At 41.0% G+C, this 22,800-nt stretch overlaps 2 protein-coding genes across 35 annotated transcripts in view; both read left to right on the forward strand.

Annotated features, from left to right (window-relative positions):
* Positions 1-510: 510 nt before the first annotated feature.
* LOC135109737 (uncharacterized) lies at positions 511-16,612 on the forward strand. 12 transcript variants are annotated; one of them, XR_010272855.1, is made up of 7 exons: positions 511-1,276; positions 4,452-4,586; positions 5,753-6,934; positions 9,972-10,076; positions 12,386-12,559; positions 14,573-14,685; positions 15,478-16,612. XR_010272855.1 is itself a non-coding variant. In XM_064021314.1 (2 exons), the coding sequence occupies exons 1-2, from the start codon at positions 589-591 to the stop codon at positions 2,440-2,442; spliced, it is 1,017 nt and encodes a 338-aa protein (XP_063877384.1). In that variant the 5' UTR covers positions 533-588; the 3' UTR covers positions 2,443-2,842. The 12 variants fall into 12 exon arrangements, 1 of the variants encoding a protein (XP_063877384.1); XR_010272852.1 differs by having other exon boundaries at positions 512-1,276; positions 4,452-6,934; positions 14,573-14,693; XR_010272851.1 differs by having other exon boundaries at positions 512-1,276; positions 4,452-6,934.
* A 3,421-nt stretch (positions 16,613-20,033) lies between these two features.
* LOC135109739 (uncharacterized) overlaps positions 20,034-22,800 on the forward strand; it is a 53,745-nt gene continuing 50,978 nt past the window's right edge. For 16 of the 23 annotated variants that reach the window (XR_010272873.1, XR_010272864.1, XR_010272872.1 and 13 more), the window contains exons 1-2: positions 20,034-21,063; positions 21,381-21,435. The gene's annotated coding sequence lies outside the window, so the exon portion shown is untranslated. Of the gene's footprint in view, positions 21,064-21,380; positions 21,436-22,528; positions 22,679-22,800 lie in introns of those variants that run through there. The other 7 variants (XR_010272870.1, XR_010272871.1, XR_010272874.1 and 4 more) reach the window with 5 other exon arrangements.

Below are 22,800 nucleotides of genomic sequence, written 5' to 3' on the forward strand. Positions count from 1 at the left end.
TGGAAACGTTTGTCACTTTGTTGTTCTGTTACTTAGCGTCCAAATGTCACGACATCCTGCTATAGTACTTCCTGAGAGAGAGAGAGAGAGAGAGAGAGAGAGAGAGAGAGAGAGAAGGACGGAGAGGGGTAGGGAAGAAAGGGAGAGAAAGGGAGGAAAAGAGGGCTTGAGGAAAGCAATCAAGCGACCAGCCGATGGAGCAAAGGAGGCACTGGAGAAGGGAAGGTGAGCAAGCAGGGAGGAGGCAATTAGCAACCACTGACAGACAATTCCTTAATTACCTTCCTCACGGGCGGCCACTCAACTCATGCTCTCATTTCGTGGTAGGGAAAAAAAACATTTACATATCAGATTTGCTCTAGACAAGGCGTTGAACACCGTGCCCAAATATAAATAATATAACATATAAGTAATATCATCACGAGCCAACCACAACATTTTATGTCACACCACATCACCGCGCGACACGCTGTCCTGTGATCTGGCCTTTCCAAATATTGGCCGCAGCGTCACTTACAGGATGTCTTCATTCTCTGATCTTATTTCTGACCTTGTCGCTTACACACACAGACACACACACACACAATCATGGGGAGAGTCTTACCGCCGCTGCTGCTTCTGCTGCTGCTGGTGGCGCTAAGTCCTGGAGGCGCACCAAGCCCCATCCTGGCCTTGGACTGCGATGCTGCTGACACAGAAGTGAAAGAAGGACACACACGAATCATCAAGACCGAGGACCATAAGAAGATACTATCAAATGGTGACATGAAACTGTTTGTGAAGGCTGAGAGTGACTTTATAGGTGTCCTCCTTGATGTTGAGGAAAGTGACGGCACCCATCACACTGCCTGGTTCCCTGCTGAGGAATGTTACCCGCCCAATGGCAAGTGGCAGGAATTCCGGGCGTGGGCAGGGCCAACCACAACAGGGTTTGATTTGCGCTTAAGGTCTGGTACATGCAGGAAGTGGTGCGAGAGCAGCGCTGCCTCACGAAACCCCGTCAGTCTCAGCATTGTGGCATACGGCCCTTCTAAGTGGATAGTAGGAAAACCACCCGTGGGCTGTGACGTCGCCCTCGATGTAGGCCCCCGTGCCATACGACTGCCCACCTGCCAAGAGCCCCCGTCCACCGCCACTACCACCACCACCACTACGATCTGTGGGAGACCCCTTCCTGTGAAAATAATAATCATAGTGGCGTCAGCAGCAGTAGTGGTGGCGGTGACAGTGGTGATAGTGGTGGTGGTCTGTCTGAAGCGAAATTCTGTGAGATCACGTGAGTAGTGTGTGTGTGTGTGTGTGTACGAGGTCTCCCGTCTCTTCTTTGCTCCAGTGTTGTTGGTGTGTTTCTCTCAGCTTTTCTGCCGAGAGAATTCTTGCCTCTCTTGTCCTATCTTTGGTGCCATTCTCGGCATCGTTGCTAGTCTTTTCACATGCTCCTTGCAAGAGGCCACACAGCTGCGGCCCATTTCGTACAGCAGTCGTACTTCATATTTTTGTCCATGTACTGTAATGCCACTTCAAGAATTATCATTATATGTGTGTGTGATTCACCCACGGTCGTCTGCTAGTCACCCTGTGATTCACCTACGGTCGTCTGCTGGTCACCCTGTTAGCCGTTATCCTACGGAAAGAGCTCAGAGCTCATAGTGATCTTTGGGTAGGACTGAGACCACTTACTCGTACACACCACACACAGGGACAGCGAGGTCACAACCCCTCGGGTTACATCCCGTACCTACTTGCTGCTAGGTGAACAGGGGCTAGACATTAAGAGGCTCGCCCATTTGCCTCGCTGCGCCCGGGATTCGAATCCGGGCCTTCTTGGTTGTGAGCCGAGCATGCTAACCACTACACTACGTGTGTGTGTGTGTGTGTGTGTGTATGTGTGTGTGTGTGTGTGTGTACTATACACATGATGGGAGCTTGCCTTCCGCTATCCTGTCTATAAACCACTTTGATTCACACCACACTTGTGAATGTTCCTTACCTCCACCACCGCCATCACCACCACCACCATCATCACCACAGCTGCGTTCATTCCATCCTATTCTTCAGTAATTTTGTTCAGGTCTTATATATCATTGTATTCAATCCGCGCAACTGTTTGCAGCAACTAAGGGGAGGCTCCAGCCACAGCCTGCCTTCCGTAACCGCCACCAGCAGTTCGCCAACGTCCAGGGACGCACCCCACACCAAGATGAGGAAGGCCACTATTATGAAATCCTGCCCGACCACACAGCACGCCGAGAGGTGGTGTCGCGGCCAGCACAGGACTCGAAGGAACTTGTCTACACTGGCGTAATACATGATCACGGCGTATGGCCTCGCTCACCTGCTCATGAGCCCGTGCCTTCTCCTGGCGGTGTGGCTTCCCCTTACGGGCACCCGGAGACTCCGGGAGACAAATTTGAGTCACACATCTACTCCACGGTGCTGTAGGCCAGTGGTTCACAACCTTTCATAAATTCATGCATCTTTCCAGGAGTTATTGAGAAATTCATGTACCATTATGCCAATGGGGATTAATTGCACAAAAAATCAGTATTTCACATTTTTCTATGATTTTAACACTGAAAATATATAAGTATAAGTACTAGGTTTCTATTTTAAACATGAAATAATAGCTACTCAGTCCTAGATAATTGTTATATGGGTGCTGGATATGTAATGAAACAAAATGTCACATCTGAGGTGATGATGGAGACCAAAGTTCAAAGATAGCACGGTCAATAGTAAAAGAATTACTTGCATAACATTAGAACTCAATTAACTACTTTTCCAGTATTATTGTAAACTTTGTGTGTGTTGTAATGCCAATGTGATAAATACCGAAACTGTTTTTTCTTTTTTTTTATTCACCTTTCCTTGCACGTGGTGAGGGAGTAGTAGTACTTATGGTGGTGATGGTGGTGGTGGTGGTGGTGGGGGTGGGGGTAAGTAAGCTTCCTTAGACGGCGGTGGTATGACACTGGATGGTTGTGATGATAAGCATGCCGGCAGTGTGTAAGATTGTAGGGTGACCGGAAAGGATGTGTGTGTGTGTGTGTGTGTGAAGTCTGGTGATGCAGCGGTTCACATGACATCCGCTACAAAAGCTTCCTACTCCTTCAAGCCATTGAGGGTCAAGCCAGTCAAGGTCAATATATATTTTTCACTTGGTATAGAGTATAACTACAGCTTCAGTGTCACTGTATTCTAAACATACGTAGTGCTATATGGCCTCTATAGTCTGGCCCAACCCTCTTTCGAAGTATAACAGTTACAATTATCACCTAACAAATGCGAACCCAGTAGGTCCTGACGTGTATCCACCTTGTAGGAAGGCCATGTGTAAGGTTCACGAATAGATAAGAGCAGGAATAGGAAGAAGTAATGCAGGAGGTACCGAAAGAAAAAAAAAAATGCAAAAGTTAGCATAATTAAGATAAACTTCAAAAGCATCCCAAAGAACAAGAATCTACACCTTATAGAAAGGGTATATTTTTCGAAGCTCTTGAACAATAATGATAATAATAATAGTAATAATAATAATAATAATAATAATAATAATAATAATAATAATAATAATAATAATAATAATAATAATAATAATAGGAAAATAAAGAAATAATTAACGGAAGAGATAAAGAAAGATAAAACAATGCAAAGATGAACTTTAAAAAACGCCCCAAAGAAGAAAAATTAATAGTAAAATATCAATAATGAAAGTAACCGTCCCGGGATGAAGACTGGACGCTGCCGCGCCATGTGTGTAATCAACAAACTCAGCGAGGGTTGCAGAGGCCAGGCGGGTTTCAGCTGTAATTTTTTTGTAAATGGTCAGTATCACCTGCTGGAGTGACAGGAGTGGAGCAGTAGTAGGACAGAGTAGATGGAGTGATATAAGGTAATAGAGAAAGAGAGTAGCCGTGCCTGTCTCAGCTTCAGTAGAATTTGTGTGATTTTATTTGTTGGTGTTGTGGCCTCTGCATGCTATAGCGTCTGGCCAAGCTCATTATGTAAGCTACAACATGAGACAATTTCACCAGTACGTCCGTTTATAAGTTTTATACCCAAAATACCAAGCCCAAGTAAGTCGAGCTACGTTTTGAGTTAGCGGATTGGTGGCGAAGCAAACTTTTCAGTCAGACTTGAACTGCAGAACGCCGGAAGCCTAATTTGAAGGCACGGCTGTTTATTGTGACAAATGAAGGAATTGAAAACAAAGAACTATATTTACTCACCTTCTTGATTACTTTATTAACTGTTCCACTTGATTGTTCACCATACCAAACATAATCTGAACTGACCTTGTTCACCATACCAAACATAATCTGACCTGACCTAAACTTTGCTTCTGTTCTTTCCTTCTCTTCCCTTTTCTCATACTTCCCATTATCCCTTCTTCATCTCTTCTTCACCACAGCAGACCAACCTTCATCACAAACTGAAACAGCTTTCTATCATAGGTGAGGAGTGGCAGCAGCGACACCATGGCAAAGCAGAGGCCCTGTGGGGGAGGCGGCAGAGGCAGAAGGCAGTGTGCTTGTCAAGTTTATCATCAAGCTGGATCAATGAGTTTGGCACCACAATATTGTTTGCTTGTACATTTTATTTTTTCCCTTTCTTTTCCTGTTTTTTTCCACTTCATCTTTTTCTCTTTTCTTTCTTTTCTTTTCCTATCATTGCAGTGTTTTCAAGGAATAGGGAACGTTTCTTGTTATGAAGGGGTAGGGGTGAGCCAGTGTGTGCTGTGGGGTCTTGTAGTCTCAGGATTGGACTAGGTGTGGGGTAGGGATCCAAACTTAGTCTTTTTTTTTTCCCACTGGTCTCCTTGACCCAATCTTCCCAATGGTCTCCTTATCCTGTCTTTGTTGCCCTTGGTCGCCACCTAAAGTTGGGTCACCAAGCCATTTCATTGGCTCGTCAAGGATATGTACACAATTTTTTTCCCCAATATACCTATTCAAAATGTTATCAAAGTATTAATCTTGTGTATAGAATACCTAAGTCATTGACATTTAAGGCCAGGCACACCATATATACATACACTATTTAATTGAGGTGAAGAAAACAGCCTATATGTATTTTTGGCCTTTAAGTCTAACCATTGGTTGATATTTGAGAAGTGAAGGGTGGGAGGGAGGGAGGAGGGTGGAGTGTAGAGGAAGCTGGGAGCTGATGTGTCAGTGTCATGCTGATGTCATGTCAGATCTGTATCAACTGCTCAGCTAGGAAGGTGAGGTGCATGACATGATAGGTTTTTTGCAGGTCATGTATTTGACTGTGAAGTATATTTACATTTCTAGTACTCCTAGTACTCTACAGCTTCTTCTACTACTACTACTACTACTACTACTACTACTACTACTACTACTACTGCTGCTGCTGCTGCTGCTGCTGCTGCTGCTGCTGCTGCTACTACTGCTGCTGCTACAGTTACTTATAGTAACTGTAGCATGGGTTGCCATGGTCAATCTGAAAAGGATTTTGGGTTACAGGCAAAAAAAAAAATTAAGAACCACTGCTCTGGGGATATTCTTCAGTGCTCTGGGGTCTTGTCTAGCTACTTTTAACAGGTTTTAATGAAAGTTTTAATGTTTTTAAGAATTTTTATTAATTAATTTATTTATTTTTGCTTCAGTTACACCTTTCACTTTGCGTTCATTTAATTTAATTAGAGAAGGAAGAGAAGAACTGGAGGAGGAGGAGGAGAACTACTGTCACCATATTTACATTTGCACTCTCACTAATCACTGTTCGGCTGCAGCTGCGACATTTGGATCCTGGGACTGAAGGACAGAGAAGTGACCACCCTCATCAAGGAAACCAGGAGAGCCACCAGCTTGGGAGGGTGTGGCAGTGTCTGGGAGGGTGTGGCAGTGTTTGGGAGAGTGTAGCAGCATTTGGAAGGTGTGGCTGTGTTTGGGTGGATGTTGCAGTGTTTGGGTGGGTATTGCGGTGTTTGGGAGGGTGTGGGTGTGTTTGGGTGGGTGTGGTAGTGTTTGAGAGAGTGTACATACATATATACATATGTAGGGGCCTCTTAGATATTTAAATGGCAAACCTTAGGATTCAAAAAGTGCGGAAAAGTTAAATGTTTTCAATTGCATTGTTTTGACTATGTGTGTGTGTGTGTGTGTGTGTGTGTGTGTGTGTGTGTGTGTGTGTGTGTGTGTGTGTGTGTGTGTGTGTGTGTGTGTGTGTGTGTTATTGCTAGTTCTCTCTCTCTCTCTCTCTCTCTCTCTCTCTCTCTCTCTCTCTCTCTCTCTCTCTCTCTCTCTCTCTCTCTCTCTCTCTCTCTCTCTCAGTAGTTCCACGGGTTTTCAAAGGTATTTTCGCGGTTTTAGTGACATTAATAACATTTCTACACTACTTACAGGAGAAACACACTTCTAAGACTAGTCGAGGTGACAAAGGTTTTTGAGGGTGTTTTTTTAAGGTTTTAGTGACATATTAACATCATTCCTACATTACTAACAGGAGAAACACCCTTGAAACCCCTGCTAATCATCTCTGTGGTCTTGCAAATCAGTAGAGAGAGAGAGAGAGAGAGAGAGAGTAGGGGCATTTTATTTGAGCCTATGCTGGGCTGCTTCGTGTTTGTTACGGTGACATGGGCAGCAGTGAGTGAAGTTTTTGTTCATAATCACGTAGCGGATGTGGAGTATGGAAAAGGGAGTAGGGAAGTGACGATATTCATATTATTTGAATTATTATTTTATAACATATCAACCTTTGTGTGTCTTTGTGGGTTGAGGAGCAATGACAGGTGGCGCTGGGAGGAGGAGGGTGGCGGGCGGGCGGCTGGCTGGCTGCCTGCCTGCCTGCAGTGTTTTTGGCTGCGCTGGTCAGTCTTGCCCTATACGCTATATTAACCAGTTTCCTTCCCTGCAGCTTCTCCTTGCATCGAACACCGTCAAGTAGCACCAAAGAGGCACGAGTACATAAGGTGAGTCCAGCGGTGCTAGCCTACTCAGCCTTACTGCCTTCACAACAACACCCTTCTCCCTGTAGTGTCTTGTACTCGTTTATTTAGGTTTTATTATTCGGTTTTTTAGATATTTTGGGGTTTCTTTATTTATTTTTAGGTTTCCTTTACGTCTGAGTCTGGAAACAGTCTGAGATTTAACCAAATATTGGAAGTTCGCCAATATGTAAACAAATCGTCAGCTGAGGTAAGAGTACGGGCGTCTGTTTTATCAGCCATTATTTGCTTCGTCTCTCACTTATAGTAAGCCAAACTTGTCAGAAGATGGAACCATATGTCTAGCCTTTATATCCGCTAGTCAGATATATCCGCCATTGCCTGCTTTTGGTGTCATGAATGAATAATTGTGGCAACATAGCGCCTATCCTCCCCTGTTGGGGCCCAGCCGAGGGCCGCCATGATGGATTGCTGCCTGTGCCAGCTTGTTGGTTCCAATATTTTTTATATTTTTTCTGAATGAATTTAGTTGGCTTCTATAGTAAGTTTTTATTGTTTCTAAAAATATTTTGTTGCTTTTGAATTGTTTTCTTGCTTTAGTTAAGTAAGTGTGCAGAATTTGGTTTTGTTTTTTTGCGTAAATCAGGGGCCGTTTTTACGGTGCTATTTACCCAGCCCGGATTTTGGCTTTCTTATTTAAGCCTTTAATAGGGATTTCATTACTTCAAAAAATTGTTTATGATTTTTTAAGTTTTTTGCGTTCCTGTTCATTTAAGTATGTGGACTTTGAAATTGTTTTTAATCCCGTTATAAGTGGTGATTTTGTCATTTTTTAGTTTCTTTATTTCTTTATTTCATCTTGTAAGTAAGTTTGCTTTGTTTTGAAAAATACTTCAGATTTTTTAAAGTTTTTTGTTACCGGTGTAAAGTGAAATGGGTGGACTTTTCAGTGTTTTTAATGGTGTCAAAGGTTCCAACACTTTTTCCATATTTCATATAATATTTCTTTACAACTACTCAGGCTGCAGAAGTTTTGATATTGTGAATATTAATTAAAGTAATTATCAAGTCAGAATATATAATACATTCGAGCCTAGCTTCATTTTTTCTAAGGGTCAATTTGAAAATGAAATACGTTACGTACGTAAGCCAGCGGGGCTGCCGGTGCTGGCAGCAGCTCGCTGCCTGTGACGTCATCAAAGCCCCAGGACTCGCTCTGCTGTAGTGTTTCCTCCTCAATATTTACCGGAATTTCCTACGTTTTCCAGGTGTTTTGAGCTGTTTCCAAACTCAGGCTTGTAGATAGTAGTAGTAGTACTAGTAGTAGTAGGAAGAAAATAAAAGAAATAAAGGAAGAAGAAGTGGTAAGGAGAAATGGAGGTGGGGCAAAACAGGTAAACAATATTTAGCTTAGTTTTCCTTGCTGGGTTTTCTCCTTTGGGTGTTTTGGATGCATATAGGAGTGTTGTGGGGGTGTTTAATGTGTGTTTTGTGGGTATTTAGGTGTGTTTTGTGTGTATATTTGCTGCTATCATTGTGTTTTAAATGTGGTTTATGATGTTTTTAGTTATATTTTATGTGTTTTGACTCGTGTGGGGTGTGTAGAGTATATTGTAGGATGTTTTGGGTGTGTTTGAGGGTATATTGAAGTGTTGTGAGTTTGTTTTGGCTTTATTTTGGGTGTTTTAAGTGTTTTTGGTGAGTTTTAATGTGTGTGTGGGGTGTTTTTGGTGTCTTTGAGTGTGTGCAATTAGTTTTGGGTCTTGAAGGGCGTGTTTGGGGCACTTTCCGTGGTGTTTTGTGTGTGTGTTGTATGTTTTGAGTGTATTTGATGATTTTTGGAGTGTTTAAGGGTGTTTTGAGTTTGCTGTAAATGTTTTGAATGTGTTTTGAGTGTGTTTTGGAGTAGTTTTGTGGGTATTTTGGGTGTGTGGGATTGTTTTTGTGTGTTTTGGGTGTATTTGTGTGTTCTGTGGGTATATTGGGATGTTTGGAATGCTTTGGATGGTTTAAGCATGTTCTGGGTGTGTTAGGGCAAGTATTGCCGTAAGGTTTGGGTTGGAGTGTTTTGAGGGTGTTTGGAATGTTTAAAGCATGTTTTTTGATGTGTTTGGATGAGTTTTGTTATATTGGGTGGTGTCTTGAGTGTGTTTTGGGGTGATTCGAGTACGTTTTACAGTGATCTGAGTATGTTTTGGGGTATTTCGGCAACACACACCCCTCAGTAACACAAATAAGGTAACTCTAAATACCACAATCTCACCAGATCTTACTGTAACATGTACAGGACAAATTTATCAAGTCAATTATGCCTACAAGGGCTTGCCACACTCCAAACACTACTGAGGTACCCATGAAAAAGACTCCCTTCCTCCCCTCCCACGGACCACCACATCCCCTAGTCTCTCTCTCTCTCTCTCTCTCTCTCTCTCTCTCTCTCTCTCTCTCTCTCTCTCTCTCTCTCTCTCTCTCTCTCTCTCTCTCTCTCTCTCTCTCTCTCTCTCTCTCTCTCTCTCTCTCTCTCTCTCTCTCTCTCTCTCTACTACTACTACTACTACTACTGCTACTACTACTATGATGAACCAAATCAGGTTTAAACCTAACCCATCTTAGCCTTATTTAATCACCACTTCTACTACTACTACTACTACTACTACTACTACTACTACTACTACTACTACTACTACTACTAGTACTACTACTACTACTACTAGTGCTACTACTACTACTACTACTCACTAGGGATAATAGACCACTAATGTTATTGGGGAAGAGAATTTTAACGTTGATGGTTTATTATTTCTATAGAGCAAGATATATATATATATATATATATATATATATATATATATATATATATATATATATATATACACACACACACACACACACACACACACACACACACACACACACACACACACACACACACACACACACTACTTCACTTCTGTTGTTTCCTTTTCTTCCCTTTTCTCATACTTCCCATCATCCCTTCTTCATCTCTTCACCACAGCAGACCAACCTTCATCACAAACTGAAACACAGCTTTCTATCATAGGTGAGGAGTGGCAGCAGCGACACCATGGCAAAGCAGAGGCCCTGTGGGGGAGGCGGCAGAGGCAGAAGGCAGCGTGCTTGTCAAGTTTATCATCAAGCAGGATCAGTGAGTTTGGCACCACAATATTGTTTGCTTGTACATTTTATTTTTTCCCTTTCTTTTCCTGTTTTTTCCACTTCACCTTTTCTCTTTTCTTTCTTTTCTTTTCCTATCATTGCAGTGTTTTCAAGGAATAGGGAACGTTTCTTGTCATGAAGGGGTAGGGGTGAGCCAGTGTGTGCTGTGGGTGGGGTCTTGTTGTAGTCTCAGGATTGGACTAGGTGTGGGGTAGGGAGCCAAACTTAGTGGAATCAAGCTTTTTTTTTTTTTTTTTTTTACTCTCCCTCTCTCATTGGTCTCCTTGGCTCAGACTTCTTGTTGTGTCCTGGGTTGCCCTTGGTTGCAACCTAAAGTTGGGTCACCAAGCCATTTCATTGGGTCGTCAAGGATATGTGCACAATTTTTTTCCCCAATATACCTATTCAAAATGTTATCAAGGTATTAATCTTGCGTATAGAATATCTAAGTCATTAACATTTAAGGCTAGGCACACCATATATACATACACTATTTAATTGAGGTGAAGAAAACAGCCTATATGTATTTTTGGCCTTTGAGTCTAACCATTGGTTGATATTTGAAAAGTGAAGGGTGGGATGGAGGGAGAAGAGTGGGGTGTAGAGGAAGCTGGGAGCTGATGTGTCAGTGTCATGCTGATGTCATGTCAGATCTGTATCAACTGCTCAGCTAGGAAGGTGAGGTGCATGACATGACATTTTTTTTTTTTTTTTTTTTTTTTTTTTTTTTCAGGTCATGTATTTGACTGTGAAGTATATTTACATTTCTAGTACTCCTAGTACTCTACAGCTTCTACTACTAGTTTTTTTTTTTTTTTTTTTTTTTTTTTTTTTTTTTTTTTTTATGTAGGAAGGATACTGGCCAAGGGCAACAAAAATCTAATAAAAAAATGCCCACTGAAATGCCAGTCCCTTAAAAGGGTCAAAGCAGTGGTCAAAAATTGGTGGGGGTGAGAAAAACTGGCGGAGACGTCTCAGAACACCTAACTTCATAGAAGCTGTTTTAGCTAGAGATGAGATGTGAAGTTTCCAGTTCAGATTATAAGTAAAGGACAGACCGAGGATGTTCAGTGTAGAAGAGGGGGACAGTTGAGTGTCATTGAAGAAGAGGGGATAGTTGTCTGGAAGATTGTGTCGAGTTGATAGATGGAGGAATTGAGTTTTTGAGGCATTGAACAATACCAAGTTTGCCCTGCCCCAATCAGAAATTTTAGAAAGATCAGAAGTCAGGCGTTCTGTGGCTTCCCTGCGTGATATGTTTACCTCCTGAAGGGTTGGACGTCTATGAAAAGACGTGGAAAAGTGCAGGGTGGTATCATCAGCATAGGAGTGGATAGGACAAGAAGTTTGATTTAGAAGATCATTAATGAATAATAAGAAGAGAGTGGGTGACAGGACAGAACCCTGAGGAACACCACTGTTAATATATTTAGGAGAAGAACAGTGACCGTCTACCACAGCAGCAATAGAACGGTCAGAAAGGAAACTTGAGATGAAGTTACAGAGAGAAGGATAGAAACTGTAGGAGGGTAGTTTGGAAATCAAAGCTTTGTGCCAGACTCTATCAAAAGCTTTTGATATGTCCAAGGCAACAGCAAAAGTTTCACCAAAGTCTCTAAAAGAGGATGACCAAGACTCAGTAAGGAAAGCCAGAAGATCACCAGTAGAGTAGTACTACTACTACTACTACTACTACTACTACTACTACTACTACTACTACTACTACTACTACTACTACTACTACTACTGCTGCTGCTGCTGCTGCTGCTGCTGCTGCTGCTGCTGTTGTTGTTACAGTTACTTGTAGTAACTGTAGCATGGTTTGCCATGGTCAATCTGGAAAGGATTTTGGGTTGCAGGCAAAAAAAAATTAAGAACCACTGCTCTGGGGATATTCTTCAGTGCTCTGGGGTCTTGTCTAGGTGACAAGGTAGGGATTGTATGACACAGTGAAAGAAGACAAAAAGGAAGAGTTTGTGTCTTGAAATTGAACTACATATACTTAGCTCCATTGTTGGTAAAGTTAGGTTAGAGTTCTTTCTTCTCCTTTTATTATTTCTCACTAGTCAGGGCTTGGCATCATGCATGAGTCTCCTCCAGTTGTCTCTGTCATAGGAGGTACTTGATTTCTGATGGGGATTTAGATTCAAGAAAGCACTATATTCAACCACTTTATGACTTGTAGTGTAATGACTCAAGAAAAGAGCACTTCCCTTACATATAGATGGGAGTTTGTGTGTTTCTTTTGTTGTTTAAGTACCTTTGTCTCTTGTTCTGCTAACCTCTACCTCTCAACAGTTGGAGTTGCCTTGAGTTGTCCACATTCGCCACCAGTACTGCCAGCCCTCCGAGGAGAATATGTGAGAAGCCCACAGGTGCAGCCCCTTCTTTGTCCACACCTCTCAGGGACAACCCATGTGTATCTGTGCTGATGGCTTCTCAATCTCACTTGACAGAAACACCCAATTAACAGTAAGCACAGCCATCACTTATACACAGTTGTCTATAACATGAATAGGAACTGATATTTGTGAGTGTCATTTCCATAATTTGATATATGTGAGTTTCATATCTATAGATTTGATAGGAATTGATATATGAACCAGTGAGCTTTAATTGAAAATGTGATCAGTGGAGGTATTCTTTTACTCTTATGATAATTCTTTCCCACACACACAAACATTTACTTTATTACACTATTTCCTCAGCACCAGCACAAACAAACAGTATTTAAACACTGTACTAGTTTATGTACTAGTGTGTGTGTGTGTGTGTGTGTGAGTTAGTCTTTATTTTATTTATTTATTTATTTAATTTTTTTTTTTTTTTTTTTTTTTTAGAGTTTGTACGTGTGTGTGTGTGTGTTTGTTTATTTTTCTTATGATTTTTTAGAGCAGTTGAGTTTTCTGGTTTGTATGTGCATGGTTTTGTATATCTGTATATTTATTTATTTACTTTTATTTGTTATTAATCTTATTTTTAGTTGATTTTGGTGTGTGTGTGTGTGTGTGTGTGTGTGTGTGTGTGTAGTTTTTTTGATTGTTTGTGAGATATTTTCATTCCTGGGCACACAGCAACAACAGACACTATTTTGTTACCAGTAACATGTGGTTTAGTGACCACTGGTGGGTGATATGCTTAGGTGGGTAATATCACAATAATTCATCATGATAATGATATCAGGTTATTGGTTATCCGATGAATATTTTTCCCGTATTATTGATTCATCGGTATCGCCAATACTTTTGATTCCAAACTAGCAATGATCAATAATTTTAGTTTTTGGAACATGAGCCCATTTAAGTTTTAAACTTTCAAAAATTAAATGTAGTTATTTTGCTTAAAACTGAACTTTTCAGTAGTGAAGAGACAGGATAAACATTGAAATTTTTTTTTTCTAAGATTTTTCTGAGTTTTCTAAAATATAGATAAGAATAAGGATTTGGATTTATCTTATTTTTTTTAATCAATGTTATTATTGCTAGTATTGGAATTTTGGATTTATCAATTTATCAGTTAAATATTAGATCCATTCAGCAAGATTCACATTCACTGCTGTGTCTTGTGTGTTCCCCTACCTGCCATGTCAGTCAGTGTTCTATCCTCTACTCCCTGAGTCTGCTGCTCCTCCCAGTACACCTTAGTTAAAATCACCCATCATGATGACTCTGTCACTCTCCTCCAACATTTTCTCCTGATGCTCTACCATTCCCTTCATCATGTCATTGTATTCAAGGCTCTCATGCATTTGTTTTTGGGGGACATCTACCATTGTGAAGTACCTTCTTACTATATTTTCATTCTTGACTGTCCCAATTCTGTCCCCTTCTCCTCACTGCTGATAATCTCCTCCACTGTAACAGTTTTCTTCACTATGAACGTCACTGAATATGGAGCGTTGGTTACTAAGTGGTGTTTTACTCGCCGAGTGTTTTCTCCTCTATAGCCAACATTTTGTATGACATTTTCAAGATTTTAAATATTTCACATGAAATTCAGAGTTACATTTTACAGTTTTGTTGATTAAAGATAACTATCTGAGTGACATTATGCAAAATAGGGAATAGACGCACAGGTGCAGCCATACAGGGGTGCCCTGCCAGCCCACTGGACTCAAGTTGGTCATGATTGCATGTGGTACAAGTGCATGTGAGAAGTGAAGGCAAGCAAATTTGTTTGGAAATTCATGAAAACAAGATCCATATGTACTTTTCCATCTTAGGAGTCCCATATTTTAGTTTTCAAAATCCAACACACACCATGTGATGCACTGGTAACAGGTCACTGCAACCCCTAGTCACTCTGGCCTTCCACCTAGATCAGTCTTCTTTTGTGCACACACACACACACACACACACACACACACACACACACACACACACACACACACACACACACACACACTTGCTCAGAGAAATATACCCACCACTAAAATATCTTGGAATTGCACAATTACCTTGTATGTCCTAATATAACTAATTCCAGAGTGTTGGTGGTAGTGGAGGAAGATGCTGAAGAATTCATACACCATATCAGGACACGTTTCTCCATCTGTCCATGGCAGTGACATTACTTGGTGTTACACAAGAACTTTGCAGGTATTTATGTAAGAGTTCACTCCCTAAGCCTTGCTCATTTAGTATTTGAGAAAGTTTGAGGATATATTTGTGTGCGAGTGGCTTTTGAGGTCACACCAACACAACGGACTGAGTTTTTTTAACATATGGGGCTCTGACCTAGGGCAGCAAGCAAGAAGCCCATAAAAAATTCCTCACAGAATGTATCAGTTCCCAAAGATTGTTGTCAAGTGTTATGATACCTTCTTTCTTTTGAAGATGCCAGTGTTTAACATCATATTTATGTTAAAATAAGTTGTCAGTTTTATTATAAGAATTCAGTTATTTTGTATGAATTATGAATATGTGTGTGTTGAGACCTTGGTATGGTTGCACAACTTTCCATTGGTAGTTTGTGAGGATCCAGTGCCCACTAGTGTGGACAGCCGAAGAATGGTGATTGAGGCAAGGTGCACACATTGTACCCTGGGTGCAGTGTGTTTTCATGATGTCCTAGAGAGTTAGTCTAGACTAAGTACACACTACCACCCATTTCACATGTATAGCTAGACTAAGTACACACTACCACCTATTTCACATGTCTAGAAAGAGGTTGTGTGTCACTGATGTGTTTGGAATGAGAGTTGTCAATATAATTAGTGCAGCAAGAACTAAGACTCCTTAAATTATTCAGCAGCTTAAGATAATATCTGTGGAGTGACATCACTAATAATGACACACAAACTCTCCCTCTCCAGACAGTGTGTAAAATAGGCTATGTGAACATTGTAAATTTTATTGTATAGTGCTAACAGTAATTCATACACCTGGCAGGGGGAGGGACAGTGACTCCTGGAGTGCATTACTGGATAGCAGCAGCAGCAGCAGCAGTGTGCACAAGGAGGAACACTGTTAGTGAAGTAGTCCTCTATTACAAGGAAGCAGCATCATCAGCATTGACAGTGAAGTAGTCCATTGCCAGAAAGCAGCATCAGAAGGAAGAGCAGCAGCACTGACGCTTGGGAAGAAAGAGTCCATTGCATGATAGATCTATGATCTATCTCTGGCTGGAGGAGATTTAATTAAAGCCAAAATTTAAAAAAAAAGCCAAAATTCAAAGGTGGAGAGTCCCTGACTCAACATATTGGCTGGTGGAGATGCCAGTAAATAAGCAGCATAAGTCTCACACCCTTGTTCTCCCCAAGTCTTCTCTGCTTGAAGTCTCTTTCTTGCATGTTCCAGTATCCTTGTCTCTGTTCTTCTGGTTCTCTCTGTAGGGGTAAATGAATCAGTGTTAGTGACTAGTTTGAAATTGTTAACTTTCCAGTATCCCTACAACATCCAACCTTCCATATATATATATATATATATATATATATATATATATATATATATATATATATATATATATATATATATATATATATATATATATATATATATATATATATATATATATGCCAACTAAAAGAATACTCCCATCAGGTGAAGTCCAACAATTAGCAGCACACTGAAGTGGTCCCCTAGAGAGCTCAAGTTCTGTTAGAAGCTAGTCAGGTCCTGTGATGGATTAATATGTTCTGGGTTGTTAAGGCCTCCAGGACAACAGGATATTTTCTATGCTTGATGTGTGTATTGGCAACCATCCCCAGCCAGACTGTGGACAAACAACAGGAATTAGTGAATATTGTATTGTGGAGATCCAATGAAATAAATCTTACTGGTTACCATAATCAAAATGTTTTGTGCCCACTACTAATTACCAGTATCAAGATGTTTTGTGCCCACTACTAATTAAAGTACTTTAGTCATGTTTTCTCTGTTCTCCCAGGCCTTGTGGGTACAAACAGCAGGAATTAGTGAAATTTGTGGAGATGTAAACTATCTAAATGTTTTCTGATTTCAAGTTAATATACTGTCCTATTGCTTTGTCTGAGAATAATTTAACTGTGGGTGCAACCAGCAGAAATCATTTTTTTCATTCACCTTTCCTTGCACGTGGTAAGGGAGTAGTAGTACTTATGGTGGTGGTGGGGGTGGGGGTAAGTAAGCTTCCTTAGACGGCGGTGGTATGACACTGGATGGTTGTGATGATAAGCATGCCGGCAGTGTGTAAGATTGTAGGGTGACCGGAAAGGATGTGTGTGTGTGTGTGTGTGTGTGTGTGTGTGAAGTCTGGTGATGCAGTGGTTCACATGACATCCGCTACAAAAGCTTCCTTACTCCTTCAAGCCATTGAGGGTCAAGCCAGTCAAGGTCAATATATATTTTTCACTTGGTATAGAGTATAACTACAGCTTCAGTGTCACTATTCTAAACATACGTAGTGCTATATGGCCTCTATAGTCTGGCCCAACCCTCTTTCGAAGTATAACAGTTACAATTATCACCTAACAAATGCGAACCCAGTAGGTCCTGACGTGTATCCACCTTGTAGGAAGGCCATGTGTAAGGTTCACGAATAGATAAGAGCAGGAATAGGAAGAAGTAATGCAGGAGGTACCGAAAGAAAAAAAAAATGCAAAAGTTAGCATAATTAAGATAAACTTCAAAAGCATCCCAAAGAACAAGAATCTACACCTTATAGAAGGGGTATATTTTTCGAAGCTCTTGAATAATAATGATAATAATAATAATAATAATAATAATAATAGGAAAATGAAGAAATAATTAACGGAGGAGATAAAGAAAGATAAAACAATGCAAAGATGAACTTTAAAAAACGCCCCAAAGAAGAAAAATTAATAGTAAAATATCAATAATGAAAGTAACCGTCCCGGGATGAAGACTGGACGCTGCCGCGCCATGTGTGTAATCAACAAACTCAGCGAGGGTTGCAGAGGCCAGGTGGGTTTCAGCTGTAATTTTTTTGTAAATGGTCAGTATCACCTGCTGGAGTGACAGGAGTGGAGCAGTAGTAGGACAGAGTAGATGGAGTGATATAAGGTAATAGAGAAAGAGAGTAGCCGTGCCTGTCTCAGCTTCAGTAGAATTTGTGTGATTTTATTTGTTGGTGTTGTGGCCTCTGCATGCTATAGCGTCTGGCCAAGCTCATTATGTAAGCTACAACATGAGACAATTTCACCAGTACGTCCGTTTATAAGTTTTATACCCAAAATACCAAGCCCAAGTAAGTCGAGCTACGTTTTGAGTTAGCGGATTGGTGGCGAAGCAAACTTTTCAGTCAGACTTGAACTGCAGAACGCCGGAAGCCTAATTTGAAGGCACGGCTGTTTATTGTGACAAATGAAGGAATTGAAAACAAAGAACTATATTTACTCACCTTCTTGATTACTTTATTAACTGTTCCACTTGATTGTTCACCATACCAAACATAATCTGAACTGACCTTGTTCACCATACCAAACATAGTCTAACCTGACCTAAACTTTGCTTCTGTTCTTTCCTTCTCTTCCCTTTTCTCATACTTCCCATTATCCCTTCTTCATCTCTTCTTCACCACAGCAGACCAACCTTCATCACAAACTGAAACAGCTTTCTATCATAGGTGAGGAGTGGCAGCAGCGACACCATGGCAAAGCAGAGGCCCTGTGGGGGAGGCGGCAGAGGCAGTGTGCTTGTCAAGTTTATCATCAAGCTGGATCAATGAGTTTGGCACCACAATATTGTTTGCTTGTACATTTTATTTTTTCCCTTTCTTTTCCTGTTTTTTTCCACTTCATCTTTTTCTCTTTTCTTTCTTTTCTTTTCCTATCATTGCAGTGTTTTCAAGGAATAGGGAACGTTTCTTGTTATGAAGGGGTAGGGGTGAGCCAGTGTGTGCTGTGGGGTCTTGTAGTCTCAGGATTGGACTAAGTGTGGGGAAGGGATCCAAACTTAGTCTTTTTTTTTTTCCCACTGGTCTCCTTGACCCAATCTTCCCAATGGTCTCCTTATCCTGTCTTTGTTGCCCATGGTCGCCACCTAAAGTTGGGTCACCAAGCCATTTCATTGGGTCATCAAGGATATGTACACAATTTTTATCCCCAATATACCTATTCAAAATGTTATCAAAGTATTAATCTTGTGTATAGAATACCTAAGTCATTGACATTTAAGGCTAGGCACACCATATATACATACACTATTTAATTGAGGTGAAGAAAACAGCCTATATGTATTTTTGGCCTTTAAGTCTAACCATTGGTTGATATTTGAGAAGTGAAGGGTGGGGGGGAGGGAGGAGGGTGGGGTGTAGAGGAAGCTGGGAGCTGATGTGTCAGTGTCATGCTGATGTCATGTCAGATCTGTATCAACTGCTCAGCTAGGAAGGTGAGGTGCATGACATGATAGGTTTTTTGCAGGTCATGTATTTGACTGTGAAGTATATTTACATTTCTAGTACTCCTAGTACTCTACAGCTTCTTCTTCTACTACTACTACTACTACTACTACTACTACTACTACTACTACTACTACTACTACTACTACTACTACTACTGCTGCTGCTGCTGCTGCTGCTGCTGCTGCTGCTGCTACTACAGTTACTTGTAGTAACTGTAGCATGGGTTGCCATGGTCAATCTGAAAAGGATTTTGGGTTACAGGCAAAAAAAAAATTAAGAACCACTGCTCTGGGGATATTCTTCAGTGCTCTGGGGTCTTGTCTAGCTACTTTTAACAGGTTTTAATGAAAGTTTTAATGTTTTTAAGAATTTTTATTAATTAATTAATTTATTTTTGCTTCAGTTACACCTTTCACTTTGCGTTCATTTAATTTAATTAGAGAAGGAAGAGAAGAACTGGAGGAGGAGGAGGAGAACTACTGTCACCATATTTACATTTGCACTCTCACTAATCACTGTTCGGCTGCAGCTGCGACATTTGGATCCTGGGACTGAAGGACAGAGAAGTGACCACCCTCATCAAGGAAACCAGGAGAGCCACCAGCTTGGGAGGGTGTGGCAGTGTCTGGGAGGGTGTGGCAGTGTTTGGGAGAGTGTAGCAGCATTTGGAAGGTGTGGCTGTGTTTGGGTGGATGTTGCAGTGTTTGGGTGGGTATTGCGGTGTTTGGGAGGGTGTGGGTGTGTTTGGGTGGGTGTGGTAGTGTTTGAGAGAGTGTACATACATATATACATATATAGGGGCCTCTTAGATATTTAAATGGCAAACCTTAGGATTCAAAAAGTGCGGAAAAGTTAAATGTTTTCAATTGCATTGTTTTGACTATATGACTCAGGTGCGCGGTGCAACAACGACGTAACCGAGAAATGGAAGTTTCGAGAAAAACGCGCTCAAAGTTAAACACTGATTGCGCACAATAGGATACCCTTAAATAAGTAAGTATTATACATCATTTGAAAGGTCTTGGGTAGTTCTGTTTGGGGATGTAGGTTTCGAAGTGATAGGTGACGATTTTGGGTGGATGACTTACGCGTTAATTAACGCGTATACCGTAGGTAATAATTTTTTTTCCCGATATTGTTTTCATTTGTTAATAATGTGTTAGAGCCTATTACACATAGTATTAGGTGAAAGTTTCATGAAGATTGGTACATAAATAAATTTTTTATGAATTTTTTTCCGAGCGTAAAAAATAAAACTTACTCATTACCGGCTCATTACCGCTCGACTTTGAGCCTTAGTACAGGTGCTTAGATGGTCGAATATGACTCGGCCGACATCACCACGAGACTTTTACACCCTTCTACCACACGGAGCAGGCAAAAACACGAAATCTCAAATTTCACGGTTACGTCGTTGTTGCACCGCGCGCCTGATTGTGTGTGTGTGTGTGTGTGTGTGTGTGTTATTGCTAGTTCTCTCTCTCTCTCTCTCTCTCTCTCTCTCTCTCTCTCTCTCAGTAGTTCCACGGGTTTTCAAAGGTATTTTCGCGGTTTTAGTGACATTAATAACATTTCTACACTACTTACAGGAGAAACACACTTCTAAGACTAGTCGAGGTGACAAAGGTTTTTGAGGGTGTTTTTTTAAGGTTTTAGTGACATATTAACATCATTCCTACATTACTAACAGGAGAAACACCCTTGAAACCCCTGCTAATCATCTCTGTGGTCTTGCAAATCAGTAGAGAGAGAGAGAGAGAGAGTAGGGGCATTTTATTTGAGCCTATGCTGGGCTGCTTCGTGTTTGTTACGGTGACATGGGCAGCAGTGAGTGAAGTTTTTGTTCATAATCACGTAGCGGGTGTGGAGTATGGAAAGGGGAGTAGGGAAGTGACGATATTCATATTATTTGAATTATTATTTTATAACATGTCAACCTTTGTGTGTCTTTGTGGGTTGAGGAGCAATGACAGGTGGCGCTGGGAGGAGGAGGGTGGCGGGCGGGCGGCTGGCTGGCTGCCTGCAGTGTTTCGGGCTGCGCTGGTCAGTCTTGCCCTATACGCTATATTAACCAGTTTCCTTCTTCCCTGCATCGAACACCGTCAAGTAGCACCAAAGAGGCACGAGTACATAAGGTGAGTCCAGCGGTGCTAGCCTACTCAGCCTTACTGCCTTCACCACAACACCCTTCTCCCTGTAGTGTCTTGTACTCGTTTATTTAGGTTTTATTATTCGTTTTTTTTTAGATATTTTGGGGTTTCTTTATTTATTTTTAGGTTTCCTTTACGTCTGAGTCTGGAAACAGTCTTTGTGGGTTGAGGAGCAATGACAGGTGGCGCTGGGAGGAGGAGGGTGGCGAACGGGCGGCTGGCTGGCTGCCTGCAGTGTTTCGGGCTGCGCTGGTCAGTCTTGCCCTATACGCTATATTAACCAGTTTCCTTCTTCCCTGCAGCTTCTCCCTGCATCGAACACCGTCAAGTAGCACCAAAGAGGCACGAGTACATAAGGTGAGTCCAGCGGTGCTAGCCTACTCAGCCTTACTGCCTTCACCACAACACCCTTCTCCCTGTAGTGTCTTGTACTCGTTTATTTAGGTTTTATTATTCGTTTTTTTAGATATTTTGGGGTTTCTTTATTTATTTTTAGGTTTCCTTTACGTCTGAGTCTGGAAACAGTCTGAGATTTAGCCAAATATTGGAAGTTCGCCAATATGTAAACAAATCGTCAGCTGAGGTAAGAGTACGGGCGTCTGTTTTATCAGCCATTATTTGCTTCGTCTCTCACTTATAGTAAGCCAAACTTGTCAGAAGATGGAACCATATGTCTAGCCTTTATATCCGCTAGTCAGATATATCCGCCATTGCCTGCTTTTGGTGTCATGAATGAATAATTGTGGCAACATAGCGCCTATCCTCCCCTGTTAGGGCCCAGCCGAGGGCCGCCATGATGGATTGCTGCCTGTGCCAGCTTGTTGGTTCCAACATTTTTTATATTTTTTCTGAATGAATTTAGTTGGCTTCTATAGTAAGTTTTTATTGTTTCTAAAAATATTTTGTTGCTTTTGAATTGTTTTCTTGCTTTAGTTAAGTAAGTGTGCAGAATTTGGTTTTGTTTTTTGCGTAAATCAGGGGCCGTTTTTACGGTGCTATTTACCCAGCCCGGATTTTGGCTTTCTTATTTAAGCCTTTAATAAGGATTTCATTACTTCAAAAAATTGTTTATGATTTTTTAAGTTTTTTGCGTTCCTGTTCATTTAAGTATGTGGGCTTTGAAATTGTTTTTAATCCCGTTAAAAGTGGTGATTTTGTCATTTTTTAGTTTCTTTATTTCTTTATTTCATCTTGTAAGTAAGTTTGCATTGCTTTGAAAAATACTTCAGATTTTTTAAAGTTTTTTGTTACCGGTGTAAAGTGAAATGGGTGGACTTTTCAGTGTTTTTAATGGTGTCAAAGGTTCCAACACTTTTTCCATATTTCATATAATATTTCTTTACAACTACTCAGGCTGCAGAAGTTTTGATATTGTGAATATTAATTAAAGTAATTATCAAGTCAGAATATATAATACATTCGAGCCTAGCTTCATTTTTTCTAAGGGTCAATTTGAAAATGAAATACGTTACGTACGTAAGCCAGCGGGGCTGCCGGTGCTGGCAGCAGCTCGCTGCCTGTGACGTCATCAAAGCCCCAGGACTCGCTCTGCTGTAGTGTTTCCTCCTCAATATTTACCGGAATTTCCTACGTTTTCCAGGTGTTTTGAGCTGTTTCCAAACTCAGGCTTGTAGATAGTAGTAGTAGTACTAGTAGTAGTAGGAAGAAAATAAAAGAAATAAAGGAAGAAGAAGTGGTAAGGAGAAATGGAGGTGGGGCAAA

Source organism: Scylla paramamosain, chromosome 19 (genome assembly GCF_035594125.1).
Source record: "Scylla paramamosain isolate STU-SP2022 chromosome 19, ASM3559412v1, whole genome shotgun sequence".
NCBI classification, from domain to species: Eukaryota; Metazoa; Arthropoda; class Malacostraca; order Decapoda; family Portunidae; genus Scylla; species Scylla paramamosain.